The following is a 26,531-nucleotide window of genomic DNA, read 5'->3' as shown; positions in this document are numbered from 1 at the left end:
AGTTAAAAAAATGTAGTTTTTCAGATATAGGGAAGGGGGAATTCTCGGGAGAATTTAATTTTGTATACTAAACGTCGTCACTCGTCAAAATCTAAGGAATATCCCTCGGAATATCCTCTACATTCCACGGACATACTCTCAGAAATGTATGAAACACGGTACCTTAAAAACTCAGTTAACGTCTTCGGAAATTCAATCAGTCAAGTTTCAGTTGTGAAACTGCCTCAGATACACAACACATAAAGTTGGCTTTCTGATTCTGATAGTAGGTAATACCATTGTAGTTATAAATTCAATGGTAATACTATAGCTATTTGTGTATTAAGAGCGCAAAATGATATATTGCCGATTGAAAGAGGCAATCTCTTGAAATCGACAATCAATTTGCGCTCGAATTACACACAAGATTTTTTCTACAATCGAGCAGTTCACATATTTCCAAAAATTTAAATTTTTCACTCAAATCATAGATTATATTAATCTTATGCCCAAATGAAAGATGTCATTTACTTGTTGTCATTGGATACTCTGAGCCATACATATTTGATTTATAGTTAATCATTGGAAGAGCGAGCGTTTTTATTATAAGCGACAAAGTGATATTCCTCGAAAAAGATGACGTTTGCGTTGTCAAATACGAGCGCAAATGTCTACTTTGGATAGGTATCGATTGTAGAAAAACAGTTATTGTGTGTTTATATGATAAATATATTAAGTTCAGTTTATTTCTTAATGCATTATTCTACTATTATGTACAGTCTGTCCAAAAGTTGAAATTCAAAATGGAGAAAGTGGAGTTACTAACATGACACATTAAAGTGACGATAAATTAGCTTTTCATTTTAATTTTAACAACCAGTAAGAAGAAACTTTTGCGAAATCGTCCATTAATCTTAGCATTATGTTTATAATTAAATTTCAAAATACATATACCCACGCAAAGCTGCCTATATGCGTTATTACCCTCCTCAGGAGGTTAACCCCCGAACCCAAACTCTAATCACTTCTTCCCCAAGTCGTGGCCTAGTGTGCCAAAATTGAGTTTTATATGTCAAAACGTTTTTGAATGCAATTATACTCGCGCTACCGTCTGAATTTTTCAAAGTATTTAAACCCTAATTCAGTTCTCTTACAAAGTGTCTGTATTTTATTAGAATATTATTGGCGTTTATTTATAATTTCTAAAAATAACGGAAGCGTATGGATGAAATGCTGCCTGAATAAACGACACGATCTGAAAACTATACAAAATGTTGTTCGCTTAAATATTTCATAAATTGTACGTAGAAAAGAATGGGTGCTACAGTGGTACTGGTACCCATATACAATGAGTTTTTTTTTAATGCGAACATAGGAGTTTGCATGCAATGTAATTTCCCTATGTTCGATTTTTAAAAAAACACACCAATCTATGAGATGTGCGCGGTTCACATTTCCAAATCGCGCAACTTGTGTGACTATGAACTGAACAGCAACTCATAGTCGTTATGATGAAGAGCACTCGGTAAGGTTTTTTTAAATATGCCATGTCAGGCCATAGCAACTTTAGGATACATTTTTCTTAAACTTACGAAAACTTGACTTCACATGGCACGCGCTGACATCACAATTCATTGTGAACCAACCTTCAATTATTTGTAGGTCATGTGCACCTGGTATTCTACTAATTTGATCTATTCAATACATAAATGAAGAAAATAAGAAAATAAATAACGCAAACAATTACAATAAATGTTCGAAGTGTCCTCTTTGACATTCTAAGCAATAACCTAACCGATTTCGTAATTAAATTGGACGGAGGTATTTTTAAAAATGTGACAGCTGTCAATTGTATCTACTACTCATTTGAACTACTCAATAGATTGATGTGTTTTTTTTAATCGAACATAGGGAAATTACATTGCATACAAACTCCTATGTTCGCATTTAAAAAAAATTCACTGTATACAATTATACATCTTCTTAAGCAGTTTAGTTTTGAAAGTTACATCTCACAAAGGATCAAAGGTTACATTACTTCATTAGTAACGAGCGACAAAAAGCGAGTTCATAATGACTTTGTATCCATCCGTCGGTCCGTGACTGTATAACTCGCAAACGGTTTCAAATTTTCCAATTCTGTTTTAAGTAATAGGTAGACAAGAGTCAAGGGACTAACTGATGCATCTAAATTAATGTTATTGATGTAATTATAATTTTGTTTAAATTTGTATAAGGGCACTAACATGTTACGTCATCGAAAAGAGAAAAAAAATCTCTATCAAATGGCCCTAATGAAAAGGTGCACTGCCATTAAAAAAAATTCAATTGTTTTTCGTTACTCATTTGTTTTCTGAAATAAAAACAACTGAATGCCGCCTTATTATGGGAAATAAAATGTTAAACAACTTTCATATAGAAAAATGTTGTATACATTCGATAATTACCGAGATATATACTGTATTCCATACATAATGGGCATCCTGTATAATTGTCTGTATAAAGGCCCTTCATTTGAGAGTCAGGTGCTGAATTTCAGAAAAGGGCTTTAATTTATTTGTATTTATAGAAATGGGATTGACTTTTTAGTTTGTATTTGCTTTCTTTCTCACTCCTTAATTCATTTTGAACAGGGCTTCAATTCCAAGAAAAAAAGTTTAATGTTAAAAATGTTTCAAAACCCACTCGTGGGTATTCCCGTGTAACACAATTGTAAATGATGAGTAACTGGCAAATATAGACGATAGCAGCTATCAATTAGCGAAAGCCCGAATTCTCTAGGTGCTACGTGGCTCTAGGGCCGATCTCTCGATGGAACAGACAGACAGACGACGGAAAATCGAGCACATAAGCGTTACCTCAACTTCGTTGTGTTACGCTAAAAACTTCAGAGTAGCGTAGTAACCCCGATTATTTGGCCAAATTTGGTTTTTCTCATAAGGATTTAAACGCATTTATAGTGCACTTTCACTTTCAAAAAATAAAAAGTGCACTTTTTTCACTTTCAGAAATAAAAAGTGCACTTTTTTGCTCTTGTTGTCTGTCTGTCTGTCAGTCTGAGTCACAAAAGCTCCGGAACTACACCACTTATAGACTTGGTATTGATGTCATTCGATCAGAAATTTAAAATTATTTCATGTTTGTTTTCTTCTTAAGGCATGAAATGTCCATAAGGGCTATTAAAATCGAAAAAAAAAACAAATTTGAAAGTGCACTCTTCGCCTCTTGCTCACACGCGGCTTAACGAATTTTTTTTAAAATGTCGAACTTATTCCTCTATTGCAGGAGTGAATTTTAGCCGTCACGGCTTCAGAGCTTTTGAATGAGGGCGTTTCATAAAGAGATTTGCACAACTCTGCTTTTCCGTTAACCCCTTGTCCCTTTGGACAGCGAGGTAAAGGGAAATTACGCGTCACCAATATACAGACAGCATCCTGAAATATCTGAGGAAATCTTCCGATATCTACCATCATCGCGATTTCCCCTTTGGCTGCAAAGATTTTATTTAAGAGTGTAATAGACCTTAATCAAATAAGCACCGGGTTTGATGACAAATGATAGTAATAGTAACAATAAAAATCTTCTCTTGTACCTTCTTGCCATTCAATTCCAGGAAGTTCATTTACCAGACGTAATAATACCACACAAATGCAAAATATTTACATATTTGATAATATCACAGATGTAAATATACTTAAATCTGTGGTAATATGCTGTGTATAAATAATGTTACCCATATTGTGCGCTTGGTTTAGTAATTACGCTGGTAGGTAGTAAAAGCGGCTTACACAATATAATATGTACATACGTGTATATAACGTAAAAGCCTTAATTAATTTCAATTATTAAACCGAGGTTACGAAATTAATGGGACCATTAACATATAACGATGAGAAAATTACGTTACAAGATTACGTCCCATTATTCGGCAGGGATAAAGAAAATCATATCAGACGAACAAATGTATAATCAGTTAGGCATTTTAAGTATTTACACTGATCCGCGGCCTTGATTTCAGGTAATTAACTCAATCTCGAATGTCGCCCAGAGGTCGTTCTTTGCGAATTCTATACGATCAACCAGTTTTGCATAATCTGGCCCAGAATAATGACGCTTGTACACGCCAGCTAATTAGAACGCTGGTTTGCGAACAAATCACATTCTGTTACGACAATCATGATGTGGCCAGAAAAAATTAATTACGGTGATTTTGTTTTTGAAGCGAACGAAATGAGTGGGTCTGACACTATTTATGAAGAATTAGAATAATAACACTACTTTGTTACACGAATTATTATTTCATGCTCACTGAGTTTTATGTTTGGACATAAATCCTCCCTTAGGGATGGACTGTGGTCAAATGTACCTACTGCACAATACCGATTCCTAATCTGTACAGCACCGTGTAAATCCAAACATATTTTTTAGTATCTTATAAACAAAATTCGCCAGAAGGGAGTTATTAGTGAACCCTGTCAACAATCGTCCAAGAAAAGTAAGGTTTAGATTAAATATTTCGGAAACGCGAAGACCAGAATGAAACTGACGAAAGTACTCGTATACGAACCGTAACCATTAGCATTAAACTTATGCAATATTAATATGCAAATACCATTTTACAACAGTAGGCATAACATTTTCATTTGAATTCTTATATCGTTGTTTATTATGTGTCTAGTCAGTTAAAGGGAAAGTCAAGGTTACTAGAATTGAATGTGAATGCAAATATGATCTACTATCCAAATTTTAGGAGACTAGATAATAAAAGTGTACAAATTTTACAAACATTGCAAGACGTGGGAGCTTCGGAAGCAAAAAATTCAAAAAAGCTCCAGTCTATGAAGAAAAATGTATACCTACTTATACATTAAGCTCTGAGAAGGGTTTATTTCCATTTATTTAATACCTTTTTATTTGACCTGAATCCTTTAATCCCGCCATAATCAAAGGTATTCCCGTTGACTAAAGGAGATCCTCACTCAATGGTATTACTTTTTGAATGTTCAGCAAAAACGTCAAGGGCATCGTGTTCATAGGAAATAATATGCAAAATAGTTTTTTATTCAAACACATAAATGCAGAAATGCTATAAACAATCAGCAGACGAGAGCATAATAATTTAGAAACAACCAAGCATAACCTTGACATCGCTAATAATCCATAAATGACAATGTTTAGATATTTGTACTTATTTTCAAACTCGGACTACGGGCGTTTATGTTAATGATTTTTAAATGTCAGCTATTTTAAATTTGGCGACGTTGTGAAATTGGCATAAAGCATATTGCGTATGTGGATATAATTATAATTAATAGGAATGGTTATGATAAAATTCTTTTAGTGGGGATTTACAGAAAAAGAACACAATTTCAACCGAGAAGTGAAACAGAATTTTTCTCATCCCAGGATTTCCCCACAATCAATATGCAAAAGATAACTGGATCGATATTTTATACAGAGGTAAACACGCGAAAAACTTCTTAAATAATACAGTACAAACTAAAAGTTCAGTGGCGAAGCTAGGAAATGGTCAGCGGTGAGCGTCATATTTATCGCTGACTTTTGTTAATCTTTGTAACGATGATTTTTTTTTTAATTTCCTGACTTTCGTTCACAACCTTTTAAAAAATATTGGCTTCCTCTGTGTAAAAACGCGAGCGTCGCCACTGCAGAACGTTTCGGGTAGGGTAAACCTAGGGGTAAACCACCCTCTCCTTTGTGTACAAATACATAGGTACCTATGTTCCGTAAATATCTTGCTAAAAATACCTTTTGCGAATGCACATTCACATTTAATCTTCTGCATTTATAGAATATAAAAACTAATATATTTAGGTTACCAGAACAATTTTTGTTTACATGGGAAATCGTACTTAATTTGAGTTTCCAAAGGCGACTCGACCGCCACTCACTTTTGTACGCCCGTTATTTACTTTTTGAAAATATGTCTTTTCAATTTCAAAAAACTAGCATGGAAATTTGGTTCAATAAAAAAATGCTCGATTCTGGTTTGCTTTTTTCACTTTACAAAGAACGCCTGCCACAAGAGCTAAAATGCTGTTGGATTAAAAATTATGGCTTTGAATATGAAACACATCTACAGCATATACTTTAATTGGAGTAGGTAATATAATATAGCACAACTTAGTTTTTGGATGATCGCTAGATTATTAACAATTACGGCACCCGAATCGAAGGTAAGAGATAAACATAGTACCGTACAACTTTGATTTTAAAAATTGAAACAGTTGCTGGGCTGCTTAAAAAAATGTTTTACGTTAATTTTGATTTTCTACATTCTACCACACTCAATAATCGCGTGATCTTATTCATTTTGGCAACGATTTACATAGCGGCCAAGGTTCTTGTTTATAAATTTTACGACTTTGTTTCTATTTCTTAAAAAAACCAACCGTGGAATAGAAAAAAACATCAGAAAAAAAAACATATTCAGTACCTATTTCAGTTGGACAGTACACATCTGATTTTTCACACCGCATGTTTATATTATGCTGTCACAAACATTTCTACATGTTTCTTCAACTTTTAACGACTGTTGAAGTTTCAAGGAGAAATTCGGTGGAGACTTTCGGCGTCTTTAAAGTATTTACAGACTATAGGACGAAGTGTTTGGCATGTCAGAAAAGTTGACACCCCATCAGGCCACATCTAAACATTTTCGTTCCATAATTTTGAACCCACGAAGAAGATGCCAATGAACGTCGAAAGCAATGCCCGGAATATTGATCATAGAACGTTCTAAATTGAGATACTTTGGGATCATTTGTGGCAACTCACCTATTCTGTTTATGCCTATTGGCCGCGTAGTAGCAACGCGCATATGCAATGTTATGCAGTGTTACCATAAACTATCGAGAGGAAAGTTTGAAATACATCATCTTTAAATTAAAATTGAAGGGCTTGATCAACAAAGAAAATAGTATAAAACATTCGTCGTCGAAGGCTGCGCGGCGCGGCTCAGGTTCGAAACTTGAACGCGTGCTATAATAGGCGACCTTCTGCAACGGTTGCAATTACGCTGGAAATTACGTATAAAACCGTTATAAACATTGCATCGAATTTTTTGCCATCTGGTCCGGGCAGATTCCGTCCGGAAAAGAGTGCTTCCAGCTGTAGTTTTTTCCCTGGATACTTTTTAATGTGCATGACTTTTTCTTAGACTTTTCTCCAACGCTCGCTGGAGACTTCCCGACTTTGGCCTTTGGGCAAATGTTTAGCATGGGAAAACTTGGTACCACTACCAAGCCAAGATTTAACAATTTGAACGCATTTTCCAACACATGTTGGGAAGTGTTATTATGGCCACTTTCTCCGTCCGTCGGTCCGTGGCTCTAATTACTCCTACAGTTATCACCCTATAGCTCTCACCCAGAAAAATCTTGACGATTCATGTGCGCATTGTCAATTTCTCATTAATAAAGACATTTTTTGAAATTTTATACAAAGATTCTTTTAGTAAAGGTAAACAACGCATATTTTAAAAATCAGATGTGATGCTAAGTTTTTTATTTATACGAAGATTTATGCCATAACTTATTTTTCTTTGTACACATAAATAGTCCGTTTGGGAAGTGCTGATCAATTCATGGAAAATGCGCTCAAGCTACTCGTCTTAACGCAAAAATCTTTTTTGAAGTTAAGGTAGCACCCAATGGGAAATTTCGTTTTCTTACTGTCTTATTGGTTATAGCAAAATTTTAAAATAAAAATTTCAATAACTTGATTTGGTAGGGGTGTCATCTTTGTTGACATGTTTTTGGCGACGAAGTTCAAATAACTTTATTAAAGACTACATTCTTGGAGGAAATGTTCCGTCTATACAACCCACCTTATTTATCTTTTAGTTTTGATTTAATTTAATGCTGCTATGTGAGGTACCTTCAGCTGCAAAAGTTCAAAATAATGTGATATATAATAAACTTCAAGTGTGTAAACGGTGCATTTTTTAATTAAGAACTACATTATTTTTTAATTAAGAACTAAGTAAATCATTATTTTAGCGCGAATTACGAGACACAATGGCACTAGTGGTAATTTTTCTTATCAGGTAAAATGTCAAAACTGTTCTATCACAATTGCAATAGTAATAATTATGGAGCTCCCGACGAAGGTACTGAAGATACCTGTAACAAAATTTCCCTGGGATTTTTGGAATTTTTTCACAAACAAGTACCACATTCTTCACTTGCTTGAAGCTCGTTTGAAGGTTAGGTTTGTTTAATCGTGGATGCTGAACGCCTCGTAATTTTTATTAATTCCTACCCGACATTTTGTAACGACTGTTGATGAGCTGAGTTATTTTTAGTCTGTTTGAATCGAGATCTGCCTTTTGAGCAACCATTTAGCCATTTCATCAATGAGAACTGGCGAATGTTTGTAGCATCTTACACCTTTTTGCTCTCTCCAGACTTGGATTCTATAAGAAGTAATCTTCCGCATGTATAATCTCGCATGTAATACGCTATGATGACCGTTTTTCCATCCTCTTTCTGAACAAGAAAGTAAGTACTTAGTCATTATAATTTAGGGAGCACAAAATAATACCTCAATACCACATTTCCGGCGTGATCAAATTCGGGATCAAAAAATTAGGACCTGCTAACTGACGACCACTTCCTTGCGGGGTTTTAGCGAATATTGGATTGTATTCAATGCGATTAGTTAGTTTGTTAGTTCACCACTATTATTTAATTGGTATTAAGAAAACGTCAATAAGCAATAGACACCTTCAATACCTCGTTCATTACCGCTCCATACCAATTCCCGTCCCTGTACTTGACGCCGTTTAGTATGTATCTCTTGCGGTTCTTGTCTCTTTAAATTCAATATCTTTAAACGGGCTTATAACACGAATATAGCTATTTATTTATCAAGTCTGAACTGGATAAAGAACCAATGACACACGAGTCAAATACAAGATTTTATCCAAAACAGCTCAATGAGCAAGTTATTAGTATTCAAACTTCTCTTTCTGAAATGGGTCGTGACAATTATAAATTCATTACTTACACGACACAAATCAAAGACGCTTAGAACGAGTATTTATTTGAGTATAGGTAGGTACCTACTTACCACAAAAATGTTGCCAACAACATTTGTACGGAATGGATTTAGTTAATGAAGAAATTCGTGAAGCAGACAAAAAGAGTTTGAAAAATGGTATCTTTTGGAACACTACATCGAGCGTTGAATTTTACAATGTATGTACATACAGAATCTCCTATTACTCGTAATAGAGGTGACAGCCTATATCTATCGAGATATCTATTGAACTCTTAATTGACCAGCTTGGGGAAAAATATTTTGCTAACATAACCGACCCAGAGAAATTGCTGGAAATTATTTTCTAGTTTCTAGGTTTGCCGATAGACAACGTAAGATTAATGGTTGATCAGAAAAATCTTGTATGAATTTTGCAGAATTTAGATGCAGCAAATATTGCTCATAAGTCATAACATATGAGGGGCGAGGAAACTAAATTATTACTCGAATTATATGCTATTATCAAAGATGGAAAAATGAAAATATCAGTGAAAACCACATTTTGATATCTGTTTCTTAAGTAGAAATATGGCGAAAATACGCAAATTCACAAATTTATACTGCAATATTTACGAGTATTAAAATATTATACTGATCCACCACATAATAATGCGCTGAACTCCCGTCGATCTCACTAGAGGACTTAGATAATTTTCGAGATAATAGTTTTATATTGAATACATAATCCTCAAGTATTTCCTCGAATATTTCCTTCAGTATTTTTTCATTAAGTTCCGCAGACGTCCTGGTTTCTAACAAAATTATACCAGTTCCGCGTTCGTTACAGACTCTATCCAATTGTTGACTTCTTGCTTAGAAAATTTTCCAAATCTTGCCATTTCATACAAAATAGATTTGGTTTTTCACCGTCAGCCATCGGTTAGCCACTTCTGTCACTATCACCGGGTAAATATTTCAGAAACGAAGACACATGATTTTGCAAATTGGATTTATTGCCGAATTTTTGATAAAATAAAGAGAAATACACCTCAAAATGAACTAAATTCGCATATTATTATCATCTTTCGATTGGTGTCATTATAAACCCTCTAAGTTAAACATGGAGAGCAATGATCTGCAAAAAACGTTTTTCCCATGGTAATTCCCTATGTTCGGTTTTGAAATATTCACCCGGTATACTGGGCGAACAGTAAAGGATTGACGTCGAGTCACCTTTGAAAGTTCAAGTTATGTTTCAGAGATTATTTCTTTCGTCTATTAAATGTCAATTATCCACCAATCACACTTACGATTCCTGTTTGACGAAACCAATCAACACGATCCATTAGCGACTATTTTGCATGGTGCACGACTATCAGCATGACAGCTTGTGCATGCACCTAACGTAAACGTCAAAATTGTGTTGTTGAAGTTTTTGAAATGAATCGTTTTGGCGAAACCATAAGCGAAGAAATGAGGTTGGGGTCGTCCAGTCTACAATTCCGCATAATACAGTGAGGAGTAAAAATAGCGTATGGAGGCAGTTTACCAAATTTTGCGAGCATCGTCAATGTGAACTAAATGAATCAACACCATTCACCAAACTGAATCATATTTTGGCCTGGAACATGAAAAAAGAAGACGGGGAGGGTTATAAAGAATATAGTGTAAAGTACATAGCGATCAAAAATGAGTGACCGTCTAGTCACTTTTGGAATTTTTGTTTACATGGGAAATCCTACTTAACTTGAACTTTCAAAGGCGACTCGACAGTCACTCATTCTTGATCGCCCGTTATATGTGGAATTCAATTCATTCGATTGATACTTATGTTTGTATTTTGTAGATTGTTGTTGATATTTTGGATAAATCATATCAAATTGTTTCATTTTGTGAATATGCCTCTCTGATATACTTAAATAATTGGATTCAAGAAATAATCTTCACAAATATAACACGATCTTGATTAATAAGCGACTATTTTGATTGCTGCTAAATTTCTCTTGTATTTATTAATTTGACTCGACATAATTTTGGCGTTAATAATCAAAGATGAAAGCCCTCGAGCTTCGCTGTCGGGCTTTCATCAGATTATTAACGCCAAAATTAATATGTCTCGTTAAATTATTGTAAAATACAATCGAAATTTAGATGCAATCAAAATAGGTTACTATTTATCAAGGTCTTGTTATATTACCCTTGATTATTTCCCATGTCAACAAAAATTACCATAGCAACATACAGCTACATTTGAATTAAAAATTTAAAATTGTAGCTTGAGTATTAATAGAATTTCCATGCCAAATAAAACGGGCGGCCATAGAAATTTCCGGTAATTTTTTCTCGTATTCGATAACTCGTGGCTTTTGGATTTGCAAACACTCGTGGTCATTGATGATCCAAACATCATTCTTTATCCCTGCTCGAAAAAGTTTCCGGCAATTAATGACATAGTCACCCATGAAACTTGTTGGGAAATACACAACAATTTAATTAGCCAAGTGGTTTTGTAGGTGCAAGTGTTTTTAATACAATTACCTCGACAATTACATTATAATAAATTATTTCCTATAAGCTACTGTTTCAAATTACCAAAATCTCCCAGTTGAGGAAACTTCGAAGGAAATTGTTCCTACTCTGAACAATAAAATTGCTCAATCAGTCTGTTCGTCCATCAACTTTTACGATAGATATAAGTACTTAGGTACTCAGAATCGGCTAAAGTGTAATTAGAGACTAAGGGCCGGTTCTACAAGGGCGATAATAGGCTATAGCTGGACTAAAAGCTCAACTAAAAGTCAACTGTCATTGCGTTAACCAATATAATAGGACAATATTCGTTATGGCTATTATTCCAAGAATAGCGTTCCTCTGCAAATAGGTGTAATCTCGGGTGTAATTGTAGAACCGGCCCTGAATAAATTAAACGAAATTAAATAATGCTTTACACTGAATACCGAACGATCCTCGATATCTTCACGCATCCATCATTTTTACAACTATACGTAGCTGAAGTGACCTTTGTTATATCCTTGTGAACATGTGGGCAAATTTTTAAAGCGATCGAGCCTCGGATCGAGCATTTCTAAAGAAAGCTACCGTACACATGGACAGACAGTGACAGACACGCAGCAATACGAAATTATAAACCATATCGAGAGTGGTGAATAAATTCTTAAACCGTAGTCTTCCTCACTTTAGTAAAGGGAATACCTATCTCGAGATGGTTTGGAGTTTTGGACTAAGAGTTTTACTTAATCTTCAATATTCAACACAAAGTTTGCGTGGGAGAAGAAAGAGATTTACTCAACGCTCATTTTTGAGATGAGAGAGTTTCAAGGCAAAACTTTCCAATATCACGTTCACTAAATACAATCAACGAATCTCGAGACGAATGTGCCAGATTGGTTAATGCAAATTTACCCAAAGAAGCGATTGAAGGTATGTATCTGAAACTTGTTTATTAGAGCAGCTTTAACAAATCTACTCCACAATTATGTTCCACATATCATGAAGCTCCTCATTTATGTGCAATTTAAACAATTTTTCAATCTAATAATCAATTAAATATTAATAGAATAATTGTTAATTGCATTAATACGAGCATTAATACATATTTATAAAGAGAATACTAACAAGGATCATTAATCAGTATACAAATAGTGAGGTTGATGGAAACTAAATTCTTAAACAAATTGAAACATCCTTGGTACCAAATCTGTCTAGATTTTTGACAAGGGGGACAAACCAGTTAGGGTAGTCTGTACTTGTGTAGTAAGGGTAAAAATCGGTAAAAATCTACGCAAACTTGTGGGAATTAAACCAATGCAATGGTACTTACACTTACTACAAACGATAATGAATTTGTTTAAATAAGACAGATATGGAACCAACCAATCGATCAAGTAGCAACATGATAATTGATTAGATATTTAAATTTACTTTTACAAAGTATAATGGAATTTCCAATTTTGATTACTTATAATGAAATTAAATAACGATTACTGGCGAAACCACCCATTAACACTTATTTCGGTATAAAGACCATGTTTTTACTTATCTGAACAATTGAATTTAATTGCAATTTGAACATAAACTACAAAATGCGGCACACTTAAAATTCTTCTCGCCTTCAGATGCGTAAACATGAATCAGCTGTTTGGGGTTTACAAACATTACTTTGTTCGCGTTTTGCCCACATTGTATTGTTAAAAAAAATAAGAAACATGCACTTACTCTTGTTTTGCTCCACCGTGTAGGTCAAGTCTGAGAAGCTCAGCTCCACTTTCGGCCTTTGGGGAAGGTGCGTAAGGGTCTTTGGTTGGCATGGTACAATTTGCACTTTAACGTCCGTTGGGTTCCTAATTTGTAACAGAATATTATCAGAATCGGTAGCCATTTCGTTTAGAAAAAAAAAACTTAGTAACTAAAGCATTAAACGGCGCTACGAGTATTGGCAACACTCCGTACGCGAGAAGCACAGTTGAACTGAACTGAACCAAAAGGAAAATAAAACGAACTGAACTTGAAGGTCTTTCTCTACATTTTCTACACAATCGTGTACTTTGTACACGCTAGACCTTCGATGTGCATGCGCGCTTCCGTAACCACCTTAGACCTTTGATCGATTGAAAAACACATCGCGGCACTCATTACTCGAACAGGATAATTGAATTTTGCGGTACGATTATCTTCAAAAATTATGTGTTAGAAGCACTAATAGATACCTATGTAACAATAATAATTATCTTCATGTAATGTGAGCACGTTATGCACACATGCGCACATCATAAACAAGACGCGCGCAACTTCCACGCCAATACATTGTTTGAATGAAAGAAAGAATTTTTGCTATTATTTGGACGTTTTGCTAGTTTTACTTGTTTGGTCCAAAACTGCATGTGGAATCCCTTCCCCAAGGTGGTATTTGTGCTCTACTACGGCTCAACTCAAGAAATTCCTTTAATTGAATGGATTTTTCATCCGAATTATAAGAATTATAGGTAATTGTTACAAAAGTACTTGTAATATTTACTGTTCTAGAAAACGTTGTTCCAGCAATCACAAAAATGTGGAGGGTGAACTAAACCACTACGTCCAAAAAGTACAAAGGGCATGTTATAGTACCTCAATAACTCGACGAGGTTTGTCGAGTGTTTTCAGGAAGTTGTCTCATACATCTTCCGACAGTATACCTATTACATCTTGAAATACTCGCACTGAAGTTTGTGAGGTACAATCATACCTATACATACAGCCCGTTTCGAAGTTGCATTATTTTCACTTTGTAAGTAATCTTTGCGACACCGTTCTCGAAATATATGGGAATTTATATATCTCGCTGTTGCATTTTTACGAATAAAATTTGATGTCATCTGTGATCTGACACCGCTTGAAAACTCAAGGGATGGGCCACGCATTCCAAAAAAATCAGAGCCCTGGCCCCCTGGGGCAATTAGCAGCAGTATATCTCATTCCGGCGATGTATGTCGCGATAACGTATTAATACTAGCTGCCCGACCCGACTTCGCACGGATGTTTATAATTTTCGTATACGTAGTTACATGTTGGGATGGATGTGTATGATGTTGGTTACAGAAAAAATAATACCTTAAAATTAGCATTGAAACCCCTTTCCCGAATTATATTTGCACCAAAAAATGATGTCATTTGGAATACACATCAATTTATAACTGTTGAATATTCTGTGGAGTATTGGACTCGATCATCAACTTTTTGAAGACACTTTAGTAGCCCTTTTTATTACGAATAAAAATATGTACGTCACACAAATAAAAACAAAAGTTGGAATTTCGAAAGAAAATTCAAAGGGATGTAACTTTTGAACTAATAGCCCAATCTTGGAACTGTAGAAATTATGGATTCTACAGGCCACATCTATAAGAAAAATTTTTTCCGGGTCGATCTGAGACAATTTTTTTTTCGGAGCTCAAAAAAAGGCAGTGTATAACCTTCCTTTTTTACAAAAAATCGACTGCACCAAAATTTCTCGGGAAAACACTTTTTCTTATTAATTTTGGTACGTAGAATCCAAAACAATTCGTACTTTTTCGATCAGACTTCCCAATCAAAAGTTATAGACTAGAAACCAATTTCGAAAGAAAATTCAAAGGGCTGTAACTTTTGAACTAATAGCCCAATCTTGGAACTGTTTGAAATTATGGATTCTACAGGCCACATCTCGGGCGCCCTACTTTGTGGGCGCATCTTGTATAATTCCAAATATTTTTAAAATGTGGAGAAATTCAACCATATCATAATACAAAAGCACTCTATCGAAAAATCATATCTTCAAGGCATTAAGTTACTCCGCGCAATCGTTGACTCACCCTGTACATACGTTAATACATTATAGATCTGTTCATTTTAAGCAGAAAAGTTCCTAAAAATGTGTTCAATTCTCAATCTTTCTTGTTGTATCTGTTCAAAAACACCAGCAAAAAATAAACATAAAATCGGCAAGTTTCGGTTTTTCTGTCATATCTTCCTTCGAACGAATGGATAAAACCATAAAATGATAAAACGCATTAGAACCTTTTTTTATATGGCCTCTAGAAGAACTGTATTGAGTAGCACATTTTATTACGAATACGACGGTATATAGTACACACAACAAAAACAAAAGTTGGAAACTGTTCCGCGCACAACGCCCTAATCGTGCGAGAAAACATATCGGACAAATTTTCCATTTTTCAGGAAATTTGCCCGATATGTATTCTCACACGATTAGGATGATTCTGTTGAAACCAAACCAATAGAGTTGGTAACTTTTGCATTTTTGTGCCGTACATCGTTGTATTCGTAATACAAAATGCTACTCAATACTGTATGCTCTCAACTCTGTCTTGTAGATCTCAAAAAGTGACAATAAGAAAGTGTTTTTTTTTGTATGTGTTTAAATAACAGAAAAAAATAAAAATGTAGGTAGTCGGAATTTTCTGGTTTTCTTTAAAGCTTGACAATAACTGTTTAATTGTTTAATATTTTCTCTAATTTTATCATCGTCGTATCTTCTATATGGTTTCGGACAGCCCATGATAGACATCCTTATCTTGTATTCAAGACTTTGCCGTAGGAATAAATGATTGGAATAGGAAACTGGATGCCTTTCTAAATTAGGTCCAAATTCATTCATTTTTTTAATAATTGAGCAATTGAACATTACTGAACATTACTGAAAATTTAAAAGTCTTTATTTTTCAATGTAAGTCTAAAATTAAGGAAAGAAAAATGTATGAATATAAATTAAACCGAAGGTCTCAGCCACCCCTAAAGGATTTCCTGGCTCTTGTCTTTATTATTTAGTTATATCAGTTCCAGGTTATAGACCGTTTCAGCACAAAAGTTGTTGATATATATATAATGCTCCAAAAAGTATAAGACTTATATTCGGAAATTTACTTTGGTTCTAAAAAAAGTCAAGCCTTTTAATTTCCTGCACATCGTGAATTGTAAATTTTAGTAACCTAAATTACGCAGACCTTAAAATCGTTGCCTTGCAGTAATTTTATTCCAAAATTACGTAGCTCAAGTTTACTTAAATTATTTTTGTACAAATTAGCCCATGGCTCAACGCGTATTACTAATAGCTGTTACCAATAATGTGGACAAGTGTCGAGATATTAGAACTTTCGTCGGATTATAATTGCTCTGACGATGAAACAGCAGTCCTTGGATGTGTGCTGTTCCCCTTCCAAATTCGAATAGCAAATCATTTCCTCTTTACATAATAATTATTATTAATCATTTGAACTTATACGATCGTTTTTACGAAAAAAACAGCCCAAAAGCACAGAACAAATTTGATGGTAGTAATCAATCAAAATCATCAGAAACGAGTTTTTGAATGTTTTTCAAAAGTCGAAACAAAATGTAATTAACTATCTGATACAAATTTATGTTAACAAAATTCAAGCCTATATTCAGTTTTTAATTTATGTAAACAATGGAGTTTGTTTCTGAGTCGTTTGCATAGTAATCATTTTAAAGACCTATATTATGGAAAACCAAATGCGTAGAATCTTTACGTTCCAATTAGAAAACTGACCAAACTTAAAAACGGCTCTGAAACACCGTTTTCCTTTTCATAAACGAATACGACTGACGCCCTGGCATTCGTATAAGATTTGCATACCTAAAAACACTCAAAAGTTTTATTTACTTGGCTTACAAAATAATGCATTTTAATTTAAAGATATGCCGGGTTTAAAGTAACATCGTCGCAGTTTTATTAGGGGGGATAATTAGGATAAGAATGTGGCAAATCAGGTAATCTGATGATTCACAGTGAAATTTTATTGTAAATAAATAATATTAGATTAATTATTTATTTATACAAACTTAGTAATTACTGTGTATAAATAGTAATATGTAATTAGTTAGATATTCAGAACTACGTAAAAGATGTAGATCCCAAGGCGTTGTGTTAATAAACATGGCTCCATGGACGAAATGCAGACGTATCACAAGGGACTGGTGTTTGCTTTTTTAGATCAAAACTTCAATGCCGAACTACTTTTTTTTTCTGAAGGTAACTCCAAAAATTAAAAAAAAAAACGCTTATAACGATCAGTTTCTCTGCTACCTCCAAACCTTCCTCCAAGTGGAAAAACAAAATTTTTTAACGTTGCCAATAGCAACACTGACTTCGACTTCCGCCTAATTTTAGTGCGTCCACCTTGATTACCTTACAGAACTCTGTATCTTTTATTCCTAATAAATCAATTGCGGAGGTAGGCATTTAAAAGTGAAATTAGTTACCCAAAATCGTCCTGAAACCTTCACTTTCATGCCTACTTTCTGTCAGGAAATTTTAGTTTCCATTATAGAGGCAGAGCAGACTACGTTTCCTGCCGCTTGTCACTTTACTCGTCAGTAAAATGTAATTACCTGACTCGGAAATTAACGTACTCGACCCCAAAGGGGCCTCGCTCTTCAATATTTCCTCGCAAGTAATGTCATTTTCCTGAGTTTTATGTAAATAACTATTACGGGCCCCATATTGGATGTTTTGTCGATTTGTATTTACTTACGACAGATTTAATAGTGTAGGGTCCACCACAATCACCTCACTTGTACTCGGTGGAGAAACAAGCATGATCACAAAATACTTGCATCACAAACAACCGGTTAATTGTAATTATAAAAATTGGAATAGATTAGCACCGAACATATCGACCGCTTCCGTGATCGATATCACGGTTAAAACAGTTATTCTTATTATATTACATTTCCATCGTTTGCGTGATTAATTCATTATTTTATTATGGACCCTGTGAATTGATCAGGACCTTTAGGGAGATATGCTTTGCTAATTTTGTCTAGGTTATCACATAGCAAATGCAATACCTTGGGTACCTACTATTAATCGTATGCTAAGGGTTCGTTATGAACCCACCCAAAAGAATTACTGTAAAAATTAAAAAGAGGCGGCACAATCTTTAATTTTCTTGATTCAACACGAGACCCATTGTTTTTCCTACGCAGCGTGGTAAGGTAATAACACATTTCCTCCTCAGAACACTACTTTACTTCTTTTTTTACGAAAAAGTTCAAAATTTTCTCGATTTTCACCCTGTACATCGGCTGGCTCACGTTTCTGAGGGTTGCAAATCTAGAATGATGTCTAGGGAGTCCCTTAACAACAATATTTAAAAAAATGTTTACGGTACCAATTTATTGCAATGTTTAGCGTTTGATATTACTGGGATAGATATCACCCACACACACGATGTAATAGTTTAGTAATTTAGTAATTAGTAAAAAAAAACGTGACAATTGACAGTTATTCGTCAATTTGAAACACTTGCACATGCGCGATTATGCGCAAAAACTTTTCAGCTCTTTTGTCTAAGGACATTTAGTTCAAATCTGTTCAGCCATTTAGAGCACAGACAGACAAACCTGATATCATCGAGGTTTTGTTTGATTCAGATTCCTGGTGCTTCAAAACTTGTATTTCCGTCACTTTTTTACCCTCATGTGATACCTCCTTTACTAACGTGCGGATGGTAAAATGAAACGCTGATGAAGTAATCGTTGTGAAATAGCAATTTTTCTGTCCTTCCGTTTGGAAAACCTTTTTTTAATGCATTTTAGCAACGGTTTTCCTCAGGTTTACCCCACCTTTGCAAGTTATGCCTTTTAAAATTACCCGCATTTAGCATATGAAAGTACAATGGTTTTAACAATTTTAACTAAAATTTGTGTCCCACCTACAGCTCGACAACATGCATATGTCGACAAAATTCAAAAATCGCACGATTCTTATATCCAGGGGGGGGGGCTAATTTTATGCATAAATAATTCTTCTTTATATTATGGTCAATATAAAGATAAACTGGAAAACGTGTTAAAGCAAGAGAACCTTGTCGTTAAATGTTTTTGTTTGATAACGAAAGTATATTGTACATACGTACAAAGACCTTCATTCAGGTGTTTTACTATCACCTGTAAATTATTCAATATAAGAAATACCAGAAAAGTCCTGTTTTGCTTGTGTTGTATACAATTACTTATACATTATAATGTTACCATTGAATAACGATTGGATTTGTCCATTACATCAGCAGTGAAGAATGCAAGATTGCAGATGCAAATATCCGTAAATTAAAGGGAAATACAAGGGACTCTTATCAAATCAGACTTTGATAGAAATGACCATTCACTTTATACAACCACCTACTCCTACACCATTTTAGCAATGTAGTAAGCATGAACAACCAGCACTATCATTAGATGTGATAAATTTCGGCGTAAAAGCAGAGTTATCATAGTTTTGGTTAGATTAGATAGATGATACATTGTCCTTCTTATGCAAATGACCTACATGTGGTTTGTAAATGCGTTGGTCGTACTTTTAAACCTTTTCCAAAGTACACTTTTTAAATCATCTTTGGTGATAGTGTTCATCAACAAAGGAAGTAGTGTATCGTACCAAACCATAATGTAAAATGTATCATTAAAAGCAATTCAATTATGTTTATTTCCAATCAGCCGTTACATAATAACAAAATTTGAAACAAACACAAAATATTATCACAAAGAGCGCTATTAAAACAATCTGTAATGACTCACGAAAACTGCTGTTCAGGTAATGTCAGGTGTATAATTTCTGTAGATACTATTCTTAAAATAAAATTTAAGTTGCAATTAGCCACCTAATTGCCATTCTATAGCCACTCATAAAAATGTGATTTTTATGTACGATCTGTAAGGATTTAATTACACGTCAACTTCCATTTTTCAGCTATCTGTGGATAATTTTATTGGATACGAGCTTTTCTAAAGCGACTGTTAAGGCATTTTCCTTCAAATCGAATTGATTAAATGATAGACCGGGAGGCAGCGTACATAGTAACTAAACTTGAAAACTAATAATAAAATCACTCGTCTGCCAGTCGTAAGTGGCAGCATTAACTTGGGGCGGCGCTGAATAGGTGACTTCTATAGGTGATCAACTAAATTGCCAAACTATAAGGGTCACGGAAAAGATTTGTATCAAGAAATCCCATTTTTTCCATAGTTTTCAAATATGCTATGGCAGACGATTTCAAGTGCAGCGTTGGTAGCGAAAGACGCCCTTCAATGTAGGGAAAAACACCCCTGAACTAAACCATGAGGACCGTATAAAAATTATACATAAAAAATTCCTCTTTTTGTCACTACTTTAAAAATATATCCTGGCAGACGATATTAAGTGTAGCTTTAATAGTGGCAGACGTCTTAGAAGTTAAAAAATTTAGGTATAGTAAATCCCAGCGTGTGAGAGATAAGCGCGCGAGAGCACAACCAACAGAGATAGCGATAGGATACTGACTACTGAGATCTTTCAAACCATTTGATTCTAAACCTCTGATTCACGTAGTTCCATCCACTTCAATCAAACGGATTGTACAAACTCAGACATTTTTCGGTGACATTGGCCCAAATTGCGATGAACTAAACCATGAGGACCATACACAAGTCATACATCTGGTAAATGCAATACTCTCTCGGATGTGTGTTGGTAGGACTTATGCGCATGTTACTTCAATGGTTTTGCAAGGGTGCAAACTGAACTCCGGAACCAATGCTTCTATCATAATGAATTTGGTGTCATACTGTAGCTTAGTATATAAGCACGTATTCAGCTCATTTAATGACAAGATGGTTTGGTCCTTGACAAGTAAACTCCTTAGTCCTACAGTTTTTGTAGAAACTTAAGAAAACCAAAATGAGGGAGGAGTGGGGGGAAGCAATCATTGCTCGACTTGTTTCCATATCGTCATTGAAGCACATATATGAAAGCTACATGCATGCAAAGTTTCATCTCTTCAGGACTCGTACCCACTGCCAAGGAAGAGCTTCGACTATAAAAATTAAATGAGATTTAACATTAAACTGAACATAACAATAATATAATAATAACAATAATCATAGAAAATCAAAGGTTCATTCCCAAAGTGAAATATTTTGAAAAGACAGTGGACAAACGATATGCGTTCTCTTTATTCTCCTAAATGTTGCTCCAACTGTAGGAAAAGTACTGGAAGTTATCACGTGACACGAAAAATCATCTTGGCATTCATGGCAAAAAACGGCTCCTAGTGACTTGTTTTTTTGTTCAATCCTGTCATTGAAAACAAGTGTTTCTTACTTAGATACCAAATGTGAAAGTGTTTGTTTTACCCATTCAAACTATTTCCATAGCAACGGGTGAGCGAAAAGAGTGAGTGAAAAATTTTCACCCACTCATAATACACATACGCTGAACTTTTATTTATTCATAATTCATCACTAATAGATACAAAGCAACAAAATTACTTATTACAATTGTTAAAAATTGGTTGATTGATACCAGGGACTTGAACTTTTCCACTTCGACTTCTCTTTGATCAAATGTCTTCGCTTTTTTAGGTTGATAACCCTTAGAATTACTTTTTAGAATCGCGAACAAGGTTTTAAACCTAAAACATTTCATATATTACAACCAGTAAATTAATAATGAACTAAAATTTACTTGCTTATGTCCACTTTCTCAAAAACAAATAGGGTGCATTTAAGCATCAAAATATACCATAAAGAAGGGGCAGCGTATTTTTGTATCAATCCATTGAAATAAGCAACCACTACTTCTTCAATTACACCATTTACGTTTCTGTTCTCCATCCACGACCGAAATTTTTCCAACTCCTTGATGTGTATGTCTTTGGATTTTTTCGGTAATAAATTAAATGTCGCTGCATTCGCTTCTTCCAAAATGTTATCTGGCACAAATACACAACGCGCACACTTTTGCTACAATTATAATTTGTTGTCAGATTGTGTCAATTGTTTTACGCAGATCTCATGGGAACCATAACAACGAAAACTACCTACTATGTTTTTTTCAGATGCTTAAAAAATAACTATTATTTGTTACTCAGTTGTAAACGTTGATTAACAAGACAAAACGCAAACGAGTAAACGTCATGTTTAAACGCTACTGACTTGTAAAACTGACAGCAGACCTGTAAAAATTTTACAAGTTAGTAATCTAGTAATTTCATTGGCCAGAATTAATGCGAAGTCTCTGTTACATGGATCACATGATATTTTAGACCAGGGTTTCTCAAACTTAATTGTTCCACGTACCCCTATTAGACTGTCAAGCCCATGGCGAACCCCTTTAAAAAATACAGACTACAGATAGGCATTTTATTTAAAAAATCATGTCTTAAATTTGGTAAAACAAATAAGGTATTTTCTTAAAAAAAAACAAAAGAACTATTTTTAATAAAAAATAAAATAATTTAAAAAATAACATAAGTAGCTACTAAAAGGTTTATTTTTTTTTCGGCCTTAAGTGGTGTTGAAGTGAAGGTTTGTAGGGTGAGTAGGTTCAAAAAAATTTGAGTCTACTCACCCTACAAACCTTCACTTCAACACCACCTAAGGCCCAAAAAAAAATAAACCTTTTAGTAGCTACTTATGTTATGCTACCTTATACCTACTGAAATTAATGTGGTGGGTGGGCTTGTTTTTTTTTCGCAAATGGAGTCGATTCTCGGAGCAATTTTGCTCAATTTTTTAGTCTTTATTGATATTCTGCGTTCAGTCGATTCCTATATTTCGTCTTTAACATGACCAGGTGTGAAAACCCACTCTCACATAAATAAGTGCGACTTTGCTAGTGCGTCGTCACGCTTGTTGTAAGCTGCCACCATTACGTAAATTTTTTCGCGTACCCCCTATCATTCAATGACGTACCCCCAGTGGTACGCGTACCCCACTTTGAGAAACGCTGTATTTAGACATTTCTTCAAGATCAATTTAAGAACTAATTATTTACGTTTACAAATGAGTAACAAATAAAATATTGTACATTATACGCCAGGTAATAGTTTTTACTGGCACTAGGAGATGACAGGCTCGCCTAACGGCTCGCCAGTCAACTTCTCCTATCGCCAGTAAAAACTCACTTACCTGGCTAATAATGTAAAATACTATTACACTGTTTCTTTTTAAATTTTTATTAGTAACAGGATTGAACAAAACGCTATACAGCACTCGTGGAAAACTAAATCACTCACTTGTGTGTCGTTCCACACTCGGCTACGCCTCGTGTGTAATCTCGACACACGCGTGAGTGAAACTTTTAGTTTCTCCACTTGTACTGTAATATACTATTAATTCCCACAATGAAAAGGACCCTCAAGTCACGTTTCGCCGGCGTGGAGGAGGTGAAGAGGAAAACGACGGAGGCGCTTGCAGACAACAAAGTAGATGAGTTTAAAATAATGTTTCGAGCGCTGGCAGAAGATATTATTGCCGCTAATGAAGAGTACTTAGAAGAAGATTGCAGTAATTTTGTACAAAAACAATACACGTTTCAAAAACGTAATTTGGTCGTCTTATAAAATATGGCTCCGTTTTGTGGTCTTCCATAATCCCTATGTGCCGACAACCCTAATAACGGATGACAACCGGCAACCGGACGATTTTGAAATAAATATTACACAAGAAATATGTAAGACTTATTAACATCACAATGAAGCTTACATTATGCCATTTACAATGTGTAGTAAGTATGGAAAATAATGTCATGACGATGGGGATAATCAAGTTTGACGCACTTTTCGATTTTCTTCTCTAACATCGCTCCATTTCTTGGCAGATTACGAGGCTTGTGAGTATATACAGTTATATATGACTCTAGATACCCCCACAGGAGTCTAGTACCTTAAATTCTGTTTATTAACTGCTCTATCTAAGTGAAAATCAGCTTCGTCGCTGATTAGAAGGTGCAGATCTAAGTTCTCCAAAATAACTAACAGAATAAATCAACCGAACACCGAACATACAAAATTCCGAATCAGAGCTAGGAAACCCCTAAAAGGACCACATTCAAACTTTTTTTTTATCCTCTAGATAAAGTTAATATGTATAAGTATTATAAGTTTTTTTAACAACTAAATTAATTGCATGCGATCCTTTCAGGGCTTCGTAAGGGACGCATTTAAACTTCTTCTTAAATACCGATGAATTGATTCTTTAAAATTCAGGTGTAACGAGAGATGGGTTGGTTTCTAAGTAAGTAAGTAAGTAATTTATTGTGTTAATACATTTAAGAAATGCTTACACTCGTCCGTCGAATCGTATAACACATAAACATAAAATACATGAAACATATAGAACAATATTAAATAACATGAAAAATCATTTAGAAATAAAATAATTAAAACAAAAAAAATAACTTAAAGCTTCAGCTATCAGCTCTTAGGATCTTACAGATAGAAATGTTAAAAATGTATTCGAGATTTTAACACATCGATTTATAACTAATCACTTGAATTAGAATATGGTTCTTACTTGTCTACTTCTCACATTTTATTTAACTAGGTTGTGCTCTGTTATATGTTTCGTCAATCAGAAGCTACAAATTTTAAATTGTTTCTTCAAAAATTCAGGTGATCGTCTCTTATGTAAAAAGTCTTTCTTCTGTGTATGAATTTTTAAATATAAGCCGCCGCATCCGAATTGTGAAAACAGCTCCTAACAATTTCGAATGACATGTGTAGATCACATACCTTACATGTTTTACTTGCGCCACTGTTTCATAACTTATTGTTCCTTTTTTTACGTAATTTTTGTGAAAGATATCTATTAATTAATTGAGAGTGGTTAGATATATCAGGGATATGTCAAAAATTTTTGATCCGGATATTAATTTACTTTTAAAATGTTCCACATTCACAAAATATTGAATGGATCCCGATGCATCGTTTTTCCGATTTTACCACTGCAGGTAAACATATAAGAAAGTTAGCAATAAATACCTAGATGCCGGTTTTAGTTTGAGCACATCATTGCAAATAATCATTACTTATTCTCAATCAGGCTAGAATTGTTTTTAAATGAAACATTAAAAATACGTTTAGGAGTATTATTCTGCTTCGTCAACCTTAACACTTTCTAATCATTTAGAACTAGGTACAAGTGTGCGCTTGAACACATCAGGGACCAATTTCTTTGCACAATTGGAAAATGTTCGCAAAAACAACGCAACTGTACTTTCTTTCGGCGGCGGCGATTAGCTCAAACAGTAAACACGTACAAGTAGATTAATTAGGATTTTAATTTCGCGGTATGGAATCAATCGGCGAGGTCGTGACACAATTTATTTTCAAGGATATCTGCATATTACAATTATTACCGTGAGTGCCTACCTACGGGCAGAATCTACAGTTATATCATAGGTATTTCTGCATAATTTATAGAGTTCATGTGAAAGTCGGCGGAATAGAAATAATACGTAATATAAGAGGTAAATATTCATGCCGGTAAAACATCTGCAACGTGGGGATCACGACCGAGCAGAAGTCTTATCTATATACCAAAGAAGATATTTTGGTGAAATTTTGGAATTTTGTAGTCTCGACGAGGTTTTGAAAAATGCGATGATTCCAAGATGATGTCCACCATCCCCCAGAAAAATGTTGAACATTTATTGATGGAATTTTGGCTGTGTGATATTTTCAAAATAGTTTTGATTGTAAGTACACTTATAAGAACCCTAGAACTCGATGGGCGAGTAGTACGTAAATCAGCGGTCAAGTATTGCTTTTGATCATTCTATTTTATCAGAAAAACGATTCAATGGTCCAACGCTAGTATCTGCACGCGTATAATAAACATCTTTGTAACAAGTCTCGCCAGAAGTGTGCGAACACCACGTGCTAATATCAAAAATTCTGTCCACATTGTCATGGATATTTACACAGGAAGGCACGTTGTGTGATTGTGAATTGGGTCAAACGAGGATAAAAAATCGTAGCACGTGCACAATTGCATTACTCCTACAATCATACAATAACACCAAAAAACGTTGTACAAAGTATTGTGGACTTAGTTTAGATCTTGCACCCACTTCCATTAATGGTATTATCTTGGTACACATTGTAGTGTAGATACTATTTTCTTACTTGTTTTGATAACATAATCTATCACGAAAGTATGCAATTATTAAATAATAACAAGCTCAAATACATACATTGTTTATTTATATC

At 34.5% G+C, this 26,531-nt stretch overlaps 1 protein-coding gene and 1 long non-coding RNA gene across 2 annotated transcripts in view; one reads left to right on the top strand and one right to left on the bottom strand.

Moving 5' to 3' along the window:
• Window positions 1-18,115, bottom strand: part of LOC116169972 (ATP-binding cassette sub-family G member 1-like) — a 28,160-nt gene extending 10,045 nt beyond the window's left edge. The window contains exons 1-2 of the mRNA XM_031486200.1: window positions 18,036-18,115; window positions 13,219-13,343 (exon numbers count right to left, since the gene is read on the bottom strand). Of these exons, the coding sequence (XP_031342060.1) occupies window positions 13,219-13,343; window positions 18,036-18,100 (190 nt within the window). The 5' untranslated portion in view covers window positions 18,101-18,115. The remainder of the gene's footprint in view (window positions 1-13,218; window positions 13,344-18,035) is intronic.
• Window positions 18,116-25,722: 7,607 nt separating this feature from the next.
• Window positions 25,723-26,230, top strand: LOC116169976. The gene is made up of 3 exons (XR_004145139.1): window positions 25,723-25,789; window positions 25,898-26,017; window positions 26,110-26,230. It is a non-coding gene; the product is annotated as an uncharacterized LOC116169976 (long non-coding RNA).
• The last annotated feature ends 301 nt before the right edge of the window (window positions 26,231-26,531 follow it).

The sequence above is a fragment of the Photinus pyralis genome, unplaced genomic scaffold, assembly GCF_008802855.1.
Source record: "Photinus pyralis isolate 1611_PpyrPB1 unplaced genomic scaffold, Ppyr1.3 Ppyr1.4_LG4, whole genome shotgun sequence".
Taxonomy (NCBI): domain Eukaryota; kingdom Metazoa; phylum Arthropoda; class Insecta; order Coleoptera; family Lampyridae; genus Photinus; species Photinus pyralis.
Note: the sequence above shows the minus strand (reverse complement) of the source record. Positions and strands in the feature narration are given on the sequence as shown.